Raw genomic sequence first — 10873 nt, 5'->3', positions numbered from 1 at the left:
ATCACAATCAGGTTTCTGGTACAAAGTATTATTGGAAACATTATCGCTCCGACAGCGCGGTTCCCCCTCAGCACTGACCCTCCGACAGCGCGGCTCCCCCTCAGCACTGACCCTCCGACAGCGCGGCTCCCCCCCCCAGCACTGACCCTGTGACAGCGCGGCACTCCCTCAGCACTGACCCTCCGACAGCGCGGCACTCCCCCAGCACTGACCCTCCGACAGCGCGGCTCCCCCTCAGCACTGACCCTCCGACAGCGCGGCTCCCCCTCAGCACTGACCCTCCGACAGCGCGGCTCCCCCTCAGCACTGACCCTCCGACAGCGCGGCTCCCCCTCAGCACTGACCCTCCGACAGCGCGGCTCCCCCTCAGCACTGACCCTCCGACAGCGCGGCTCCCCCTCAGCACTGACCCTCCGACAGCGCGGCTCCCCCTCAGCACTGACCCTCCGACAGCGCGGCTCCCCCTCAGCACTGACCCTCCGACAGCGCGGCTCCCCCTCAGCACTGACCCTCCGACAGCGCGGCTCCCCCTCAGCACTGACCCTCCGACAGCGCGGCTCCCCCTCAACACTGACCCTCCGACAGCGCGGCTCCCCCTCAGCACTGACCCTCCGACAGCGCGGCTCCCCCTCAGTCCTGCAATAGGAGCGTTAGTCCAATTGTTGTGCCCGTGAGTTCCCAATGGAGACTCAAACCCATAACCAACTGACACTGAAGTATGAACGCTGCCCGTTAAAAACAAAACAATCCATTTGAACAGGGCTCTCCCTGGGATTGTCCTTCTTGTAAAGTGAGGAAACATTAAGAACAGATTCGCAATTTTTCCCTGACTGGCTGAGCCTCTCCAGCAACTTTTGATTTTGTTTCTGTAACTTTTTCTGACCTGCTTGCAATCCCCCGCCATCATCCCTCAGCAATTTTATTTCTTTCTCCCCCCGAAAAGCTGGTGGTGTTCGGTCATTCCCACTCCATTTATTCCCTTCAGACAGTTGACAGACTAACGGATGCGCCGTTTGAAATATTTTTAAACGCAGCGCGCTCCCGAACTGGAGCCGCGCGACCCAGTCGCCAGTTGGACAACGGCGATCACATGTTGTGCTGTCAATCACTAATTTCCGACCAATAGAAGGTAGCGGGCGGGCCCTCGTCCATGTGATGTCATCTGTCGAGATTGTAAAGAGGCCACAGGTCCACATTGTGTTTGAAGAAGGGTAATAGAGTCATAGAGGTGATCATCTCGGACCTTAACCCTTTGGTCCAACTCGTCCATGCCGACCAGATATCCTAACCTAATCTAGTCTAATCTCATTTGCTAGTATTTGGTCCACATCCCTCCAAACCCTTCCTATTTATATACCCATCAGATGCCTTTTAAATGTTGGACCTGAAACGTTAACTCTGCTTTTTCTCCACAGATGGTGCCAGACTTGCTCAGCTTTTCCAGTAATTTCTGTTTTTGTTTCTGATTTTCAGCATCTGCAAGGTTTTCAATGTTTACTTAGTAAAATTCTAACTACTTCTGCCTTAAAAATATTGAATAATTCACACCTTGTCAGGAGAGTAGGAGAGAAAGTGAGGACTGGAGATCAGAGGCCACAGTGTGGTGCTGGAAAAGCACAGCAGGTCAGGCAGCATCCTAAGAGCAAGAGAATCGACATTTTGGGCATAAGCCCTTCATCAGGAAGGGCTTATGCCTGAAAAGTCGATTTTCCTGTTCCTCGGCTGCTGCTTGACCTTCTGGAGAGAATTCCAATACTGCACAACTCTTTGAGGGGAAAAAAATCCCAATTTCTGTCCTAAAAGAACAATCCTACTTTTAAAACCATGTTCACAAGAGTAAGCACCTTTTTCACATTGTCATTCAGGGTGCTGTAAGTTTCATAGAATCCCTACGGTGTGGAAACAGGCCCTTAGACCCACCAAGTCCACACCGACCCTCTAAAGAATAACCCACCCAGATCCATTCTCTCAATCTATTACTCTACATTTTCTCCTAACTAATGCACCGAGCCGACACATCCCTGAACATTATGGGCAATTTATTATAGCCAATTCACCTAACCTGATTATGAGAGGAAACCAGAGCATCTGAAGGAAACCCATGCAGACACAGGGAGAATGTGTAAATTCCACACAGTCACCTGGGGCTGGAAATGAACCCTGGTCCCTGGCGTTGTGAGGCAGTAATGCTAACCACTGAGCCACCATGCCAATCTCTCACAGTCTCTCAAAAGTGGGTGTGTCCTCTCTCACATTCTCTCAATAGCGGGCATGAGCACACTGATGCTCTTTCAAGAGCCTATGGTCAAATCCCCTTGCACTCTATTAAACTGAATTGTAACACGAGTCCAAACTGTCAATTTTCTTTTGCATAACACATTGCAGATGGACATATCAAGACAGTGAGTGTGGGGTCATGGTGCTCATCAGAACAATCTCTTGGACTATGTCCAAATAGAGTTGGCAATTGTAGTGATTGGAACCAGGTGGATCTCATTGATTAAGGTCCTTGATTGTGGTTGTTAACCAGGACCAAATCAGGAAAACCCCAGCTGACCAATATTAAAGGAGAAGGGCACTACTTGTCATTGGCCACTTGGGTTTCTCCTTACTTCCTGATGGTGGAAATTTAATAAAGATTTGCTGTTGTTTTTTGCTGTAAAGAAAAAAAATTAACATGAGATTTAGAATCTTCTCAGTTTGTAGGACTGACTCTGAGCTAAGAGAAAGTGAGAATTGCAGATGCTGGGGAGTCAGAGTCAAAAAGTGTGGTACTAGAAAAGCACAGCTGGTCAGGCAGCATCTGAGAAGCAGGAATGTTAATGTTTTGGGCATAAAATCCTTCATCAGGAATGGGGGGGGGGAAGAGTGGACTGAGAGATAAATAGAGGTTTGGGGGATAGGTGGATGCAGGAGAGCAGTAACTTCAGGGCAGAGGAGATGACTGGGGGGGAAGAAATACAGGGGGAGAGAGATTTGCTGAGATCCTTGTGGGAGAGAGGAGGAGAACTTCTTCAAGATAGGCACACTTGGAAGAGCTCAGCATTGGCAGGTAGGACAGGTCATGGGGACAATCTCCCTTCCCAACTATCTGCTCCACCCAGCCCTCTGACGTATCAACTCCATCCCCACACCCATTCACCTATTGTACTCTTTGCTACCTTCCCCCCGCCCAACCTATGACCTCCATCCCCACTCCCCTGTTGTACTCTTTGGTACCTTCCCCCAGACCTATCACCTCCATCCCCACTCCCCTGTTGTACTCTTTGGTACCTTCCCCCAGACCTATCACCTCCATCCCCCACCCCCATTCACCTATTGTACTCTTTTTTTTTTGCTACCTACTCCCTGACCCCACCCTCCATTTATCTCTTTACCCTGGAGGCTTCCTGTCTGTATTCCTGATGAAGGGCTTTTGCCCGAAACGTCGATTTTCCTGATCCTTGGATGCTGCCTGACCCGCTATGCTTTTCCAGCACCACTATGATCTAAACCCTTGGAAGAGGCTTCATAGTAAGATTTTCAGCAACTAGGAGGAAGTGAGGACTGTAGATGTTCGAGAGTCAGAGCTAAAATGTATGGTGTTGGCAAGCACAGCATCTGAAGATTAGGAGAGTCCCCCACCCCTCTATTTATCTCAGCCTTCTTCCCCTTTCTCATTCTTTATGCCCAAAACGTTGACTTTCCAGCCCTTCAGATGCTGCCTTCACCTGCAGTGCTTTTCCAGTGCCACATTGTTTGACAAGTAAATAAAAGGTAAAAAACAATGACTGCAGATGCTGGAAACCAGATTCTGGATTGGTGGTGCTGGAAGAGCACAGCAGTTCAAGTAAATAAAGGGTGACTTGCTGACTAGCTTATGTGCTGTTATTTAAGCAACCCTCAGTGAAAGATGCCTTAGAAACACGAGCTATTGTTGCCTTTTCCCCCAAAGAGATGAACAGGGAAACATGGAGGGGATGTGAGGGAGGCTGAATTGATGGTTCGGTCAAATGAACCAGCAGAGGCAGGACTGGTCGAATAGCCTTTTGAACCCTCCCCAAGCACCATCAAATGAATTGGAATCCTCCAGCCAGCAGGGGGGTGAAAATAGTCTGAAGAATCCCTATATGCAGCGAGATCCATCTTTCCCCTCCTGTGTGCTGTTCCTTTAAATATCAGCTGTGGGGAGGCTACAGTTAAAAGAGGAGTAAAATAGATACATATTTGATACAAAGTTGTGTCATAACATTGAGGAAGCTTCAGGCAAAACTTAGGAACTGAATGGGGTTTATATATTTAATTTTAAATCACTTTTGCAGGGGTCTAGGCGAACCAAAGAAAATAAAAGTTTTTGAAGGAGTTCAGAGAAGCGGCCTGGAGGATGTGGCAGGTGTTGGTGCCTTTGCTGTTGGCGTGGCTGCTGCCTGCCGTGAGCAGCCACAACGCCAGCCAGGAGGAGAGAGGTTCCCCAGATGAGCTCTTACTGTGCAGGTCATGCGGCTTCGAGGTGGCCGCCAGCCGGGACCTCAAGTTCGTGGCCAGCGCCCTGGCTTTAGCCCAGCGTAACGACACGGTGATCGGCGAGCGCAGGGTCCCGGTGCAGCTTTTCCAGAACCCCCAGGGACTTCGCTTCCAGGTACTCACTTTCAAGAAGGCCACTGTACACAGACACTGGCCGGCGGAGGAGCAGTTCTCCTGGTTCCCTGGACACTCTTGGACAGTGGCAACGTGCCCCAGGTGCCATAATCACTTAGGTTTGTTTACGTTCGTTTCATTATCGATATTTACCACTTTTTTGAATTAGAATCCCCACAAGTTCACGCCGACCCTCCGAAGAGTAACCCACCCCCGACTAATGCACCTCACAACTATGGACAATTTAGCGTGGCCAGTTCACCTGACCTGTCTGGATTGTGGGAGGAAGCCGGAGCATCCAGGGGAAATCCATGCAGAGAATGTGCAAACTCCACACAGACAGTCGCCCAAGGCTGGAATTGACCCTGGCGCTGACTGTACCCCTGATTCATGCACCTAATTGCACATAGTGTTAAGTATGACTAATTCACCTAACCTGCACATCTTTTGGACTGTGGAAGGAAACCAGAGCACCGGGAGGAAACCCACAGCAGTTCAAGTAAATAAAGGGTGAACGTGCAAACACCATGCAGACAGTCGGCTGAGGTTGGAATCGAACCTGGGTCCCTGGCACTTTTTCCTCTCACCTTAAAATTATGCTTCTAGTTTTAAACTCTCCATCCTCGGGAAAAGACCTTTGTTATTCACCTTATGTGCTCCTAATTTTATAAACCTCAATCCAGTCACCCATCAACCTCCTATACTCCAAGGAAAGAAGTCACTTCCCTCCCCTTCCTGGACCTCTCCATCTCCATTAAATGACAACTGACTTGATACTGACATTTTTTTATAAACCCACGGACTCCCACAGCTACCTGGATTACACCTCATCCCACCCTCCCTCCTGTATTCCCAATTCCTCTGCCGTATCTACTCCCAAGAGGACCAGTTTCACCACAGAACACACCAGATGGCCGCCTCCTTTAGAGACTGCAATTTCCATTCCATCGTGATTAAAGATGCCCTCCAATGCACCTCGTCCACATCCTGCACCTCCGTCCTCAAACCCCACCCCTCCAACAGTAACAAGGACAGAACCCCCCCCGGTGCTCACCTTCCATCCTACTAACCTTCGCATAAACCACATTATCTGATGACATTTCCGCCATCTCCAAACGGACCCCACCATCAGGGATATATTCCCCTCCCCACCCCTTTCCACAAAGACTGTTCCCTCTGTGACTACCTGGTCAGGTCCACACTCACCCCCAACAATCCACCCTCTCTTCCTGGCACCCTCCCCTGCCACTGTAGGAATTGCAAAACTTGCACCATCATCTCCATCCAAGGCCCCAAAGGAGTCTTCCACATTCATCAAAGTTTTACCTGCACATCCACCGATATCATTTATTGTATCCTTTGCTCCCAATGGCCTCCTCTACATTGGGGAGACTGGACGCCTCCTAGCAGAGCGCTTTAGGGAACGTTTCTGGGACACCCGCACCAATCATCCCCACTGCCCTGTGGCCCAACATTTCAACTTCCCCTCCCACTCTGCTGAGGACATGCAGGTTCTGGGCTGCTTCCACCGCCGCTCCCTCACCACCTGACGCCTAGAGGAAGAACGCCTTATCTTCCGCCTTGGAACACTTCAACCCCAGGGCATTAATGTGGACTTCACCAATTTCCTCAATTCCCCTTCCCCCACCTCACCCCAGTTCCAACCTTCCAGCTCAGCACCGTCCCTTTGACCTGTCCGACCTGCCTATCTTCCTTTCCACCTATCCACTCCACCCTCCTCTCTGACCTATCACCTTCATCCCCACCCCTGTTGTACTCTTTGCTACTTTCTCCCCACCCCCCCACCCCGCTCTCATTTATCTCTCCACTCTGCAGGCACCCTGCCTGTATTCCTGATGAAGGGCTTTTGTCTGAAATATCGATTTTCCTGCTTCTCGGATGCTGCCTGACCTGCTGTGCTTTTCGAGCACCACTCTAACCTCGGTCCAAGGAAAGAAGTCCTAGCTTTTCCTTAAAACTCAAACCCTCCAGCCCGTATAGCATCCTTGTAAATCATCTTTGCACTCTTTCCAATTTAATAACACTCCCTATAGCAGGGTGACCAGAATAGTATGCAATCCTCCAAAAGTGGCGTCACAAATGTCCTGGACAACCGCAGCTCATATGCTTTAACCAATGAAGGTATGCTTGCCAAACACCACCTTCACCATCCTGTCCCTCTGTGATGTCACTTTTAAGGAAGTATGTACCTGATTCCTTAAGTCTCTCTTCAACAACACTTCCCATGTCTCTACCATTAACTGTGCAAGTCCTGCGCATGTTTGTCTTACCAAAATGCACTACTTCACACTTATGTAAATTAAACCCCACCTGCCACTTCTTTGCTCATTGGCCCAGTTGATCAAGATTCTGTTGTACTCTTATATACCCTCCTTCACTGTCCACTAGAACCACCAATTTTGGTGTGATCTGCAAACTTAGTAACATGCTTCCTATTTTCTCATTGAGAATGTTTGTAAAGAAGCAAGAGTTGGCTTGGAAATTGAGGCTGAAGAGGTAGGAATGGGGAAAACCAAGAAATAATCAGGACCTGAATAGGTAGTTTGCATCAATCTTCAATGGATGACACCAATAGTGTACCAGAATTACAAGGGTGTCAGGGGGCAGAAGTGAGTGTCATGGCCATCACTAAGGAGAAGGTGCTGGAGAAGCTGGAAGGTTTGAAGGTGGATGAATCACCCAGACCAGATGGATTACACGCCTGAATTCTGAAGGAGATGGCTAAATAAGATTAGAGCCTGTGGTGTTATAGACAAGATTAGAATAGAGGATTCCTGATGAAGGGCTTTTACCCAAAACGTCGATTTTTCTGCTCCTTGGATGCTGCCTGGCTGGCTGTACTTTTGCAACACCACACTCTTGGTTCTAATGTCCAGCATCTGCAGTACTCACTTTCACTTAGGATAGAGGATTGACTGACTGACTAACAGACAGCCAGAAGGCAGGGAGTGGGGCTAAGGGGTCTTTGTCAGGATGGTAACCTGTGATTAGTGGAGATCTGCACGGATCAGTGTTGGGACCACAGCTATTTCCTTTGTCCATATTAATAACGTACAATGGGATGGAGGGCAAACTAAGTTCACAGGTGACAAAGTTAGCTGGAAGGACAGGTAATGTTGAGGAAGCGGGGTGGCTGCAGAAGGACTTGGATAGGCTAGGACAGTGGGCAAAGAAGTGGCAGATGGAATACAATGTTGGAAAGTGAGTTATACACTTTGGTAGAAGTGTGTAAACTATTTTCTAAATGGGGAACGGCTTTGGAAATTTTGAAGTGGGGAGTCCTAATTCAGGATTCCTTTCAGGTTAACATACAAGTTTAATGTTAGCATTAATTTCAAGGGCTAGAGATGTACTGCTAGGCTGTATAAAGTTCTGGTCAAACTTCATTTGGAATATTGTGAGCAGTTTTGGGCTGGTTTCAAAGGATTGATGTGCTGCCAAAGGACGGGTTCACAAGAAAAATGTGATAAAGGACTTATCACAAGGATAGCTCTGGGAATGTACTCTATAGAGTTTAGAAGGATGAGGGGGGGATCTTGAAATGTAGAATGAGGGGTCTAGATAGGGTGGAAATGAAAATGTTTCCATTGAGAGTGTCTAGGACCTGGGGACACAGCCTTAAAGTGAGGGGATGACTTTTTTTGAACAAATTCCTCCTCATCTCAATTCAGAGTGGTTAATCTGAAAAATCATTGCAGAAGGCTGTGAAAGTCAAGTCATTGAGTGTATTCAAGAAATAAATAGCCTTTTGATCACGATGGGGATCAAAGGTTATAAAGAGAAGGCAGGAAGATGGGGCTAAAAAATGTGTTAGCCATGATAAAATGGTGTAGTAATCATGAGGGGCTGAATGGTCTAATTCTGCTCCTATATTATGGTATTACTACAACATTCCCTCTATTTGTGCTTTTCAGGTGATGGAAAGGTTGGGTGAGTCACTTGGTACAGAAGTCCATTTGTAACTTAAGTATTTGTGTGGCTGGTCCGTTTAAGCTTCTGATCAAACGTTGTCTTTTAAAAGATGATTAGAATTTCTAAAAGGATAATAAGGGAAGTAATTGGTGGCGGAAGACAGCCAAAAATGGAAGGCACATCTTTTAAAATTAGTGTAAGCCTTTGTAATCTAGAATGCCAACCCATACCCAAGTTGATTTTGAAAATTTCAAAGTTTCAATTTAAGGTTTTACAATTTTCTTTTAACTTTGATTTATTGTCTTGTGTACCCAAGTACAGTGAAAAGCTTTGTTTGTGAGCAATACTGACAGATTATAGTAAGGGCACATAGATCATAGGGTGCTTGGACAGTGAGGCATAAAGATTACACTGCACGTAAGATGCACGAAGATAGATCAACATTATTTGAAGTTAGCGGCCAGTCCATTCATCAGTCTAATAACAAAAAGGAAGAAGCTGTCCTTGAACCTATTGGTACATGTATTCAAGCTTCTGTATTTTCTGCCTGATGGAAGAGATTATAGGAGCCTTATTGGGGTGGGCAGAGTCTTTGATATTGGCAGCCTTTCTGCAGCAATGAAGGGTGTAAGTGCAGTCCAGGGATGGTCTGGGCTGAGCATATATCTTTTGTAGTTTTACGGTCCTGGGCAGAGCAGTTGCCATACCAGGCCATTATGCAGCCAGATAGTATGCTTTCTATGGTGCATCTATAAAAGTTAAAGATCCTTATGGACATGTCAAATTTCCTAAGCTGCCTGACCATTTTATCTGTGGGAAATACAGATAAGGTGGTTAGTTAAACAAAATCAGGAAACCAGAGAGTTGAGCTGTATGTCATCTGTGATCTCTTAAAAATATACTTGAGTTCCTATATTAAACTTAAGATCCCACCACAAGCTATTTCCTGATTCTACCCCCTTTCCAGACCAGTCTCCAACCTCTTTGATCTGAAATTGAGCTCATCCAAAATTCTATGGCCTACACCTAACAACACACCCTGTCATTACTGGTCCACAATGTTCTCCTGCATTCCTTACTGGGCTTATTCACTTTGGCTTTCAATCCACCAGTGTCTCCTTTTCAAAAAAAAAATCCTCTTGTGTTCAAAATATCTCTTCAATTTATTGCTATAACCTGATTCAACCCTTTCAGATCTATGCATTTCCCCTCTGCCTGATTACACCATTCCCTATGAATTTGGTCCCACTGTTGGCAGCTGTGACTTCAATGTTCTAGACATAAGCTCTGAAAATTCATTCCCTAAACATTGCTCCTTTTTTAATACTGCTTAAATCTTATTTGATTAGGCCATTGAAACCTTTAATGTTTTGTCCTTTAGCTCAGTTTTACTGACCTTTGAAACATTGGAATATTTATGGCACATTTTATAATGTGATTAAGTTTTGTCTATTCACCCTATGTTTGGATTTTATTTCAACAGGTTGGTCATTTCAGCCCAGCATCTGGCCTCAGCATGTTACAGATGAAGAGTTTGAGGATTCAGATGAGACATTTGTTGCACTCATAATAGACAGACTCCTCCAGGAAAATTTTGCTGCAACACTTCTCATGGTACCCAAGTCCTACCGGAGTTGAAATCAAACCTATTTTTTGTAAAGAAATAAAAATATTTATAACTAATACCTATATCTTCACTTTATGAAATGTACTCAATTTATATGCATTCTTCTCAAGTTTGTATGTTGAGAAAGGGAATTAGCACCCTAAGATGTGGCACAAAAGCACTTTTGTCTAAGATTTAAGCTTGATCTGGGTTTTATGATTGCATGTAAGGAATTCAACTTTACTTTCCAATGTTTCCACTTTTGTTGAATATTGTAATTGTCTGGTACACCCATAACAAGTATTAAACAGTAAAGACCAAATTATGTCGACCACACTAAATCCAGTTTCTATGGTTAAAATCCTGCAGAAACTGTAGGTGCATAAAGTACCACCACTCAACCTAATCATGACCAGGATAGAATGATACCAAGGAGACCCAGAGGTGTGTTAACATCTCTGAAAAGCTTGATAAGAGAACAGAACAGGATCAACTGATGTTTAGGTAGTAGTTGGTTTAGTACTCCACTGCAACCTTATTGCAGAGGGCTTTTGTAGCACAATGGTAATATCCTCACCTTTTGCCAGAAGACCTACCTGCTCCAGAAGGAAGTAATTGCATATCTGAATAGGTGCTTAAAAATATCTATAACTACCAGTTTGAGGGTTCATGGAAAGGCTGGGTTAAAGGCCATCCTGCTAGAGGTGTCCAAACAGA

At 46.2% G+C, this 10873-nt stretch overlaps 2 protein-coding genes across 3 annotated transcripts in view; one reads left to right on the top strand and one right to left on the bottom strand.

Annotated features, from left to right (window-relative positions):
- The window catches only part of LOC132825939 (serine/threonine-protein kinase N2-like), a 53339-nt gene extending 52359 nt beyond the window's left edge, over nucleotides 1-980 (bottom strand). The window contains exon 1 of the mRNA XM_060841598.1: nucleotides 884-980. Within this exon, the coding sequence (XP_060697581.1) occupies nucleotides 884-907 (24 nt within the window). The 5' untranslated portion in view covers nucleotides 908-980. The remainder of the gene's footprint in view (nucleotides 1-883) is intronic.
- Nucleotides 981-4131: 3151 nt separating this feature from the next.
- si:ch211-51h9.7 (uncharacterized protein LOC558400 homolog) lies at nucleotides 4132-10233 on the top strand. 2 transcript variants are annotated; one of them, XM_060841150.1, is made up of 2 exons: nucleotides 4132-4736; nucleotides 10034-10233. In XM_060841150.1, exons 1-2 carry the CDS (start codon nucleotides 4364-4366, stop codon nucleotides 10186-10188), a joined length of 528 nt encoding a protein of 175 aa, XP_060697133.1. In that variant the 5' UTR covers nucleotides 4132-4363; the 3' UTR covers nucleotides 10189-10233. The 2 variants fall into 2 exon arrangements, with proteins under 2 accessions (XP_060697133.1, XP_060697134.1); XM_060841151.1 differs by having other exon boundaries at nucleotides 4132-4719; nucleotides 10034-10110.
- Nucleotides 10234-10873: the final 640 nt, after the last annotated feature.

The sequence above is a fragment of the Hemiscyllium ocellatum genome, chromosome 21, assembly GCF_020745735.1.
Source record: "Hemiscyllium ocellatum isolate sHemOce1 chromosome 21, sHemOce1.pat.X.cur, whole genome shotgun sequence".
Lineage (NCBI taxonomy): Eukaryota > Metazoa > Chordata > Chondrichthyes > Orectolobiformes > Hemiscylliidae > Hemiscyllium > Hemiscyllium ocellatum.
Note: the sequence above shows the minus strand (reverse complement) of the source record. Positions and strands in the feature narration are given on the sequence as shown.

Coding starts and splice junctions, on each gene's coding strand:
- si:ch211-51h9.7 (XM_060841150.1), top strand. CDS start 4,364: ATGTGGCAGGTGTTGGTGCCTTTGCTGTTGGCGTGGCTGCTGCCTGCC. Junction 4,737..10,033: donor CAGGTGCCATAATCACTTAG/GTTTGTTTACGT, acceptor TTATTTCAACAG/GTTGGTCATTTCAGCCCAGC.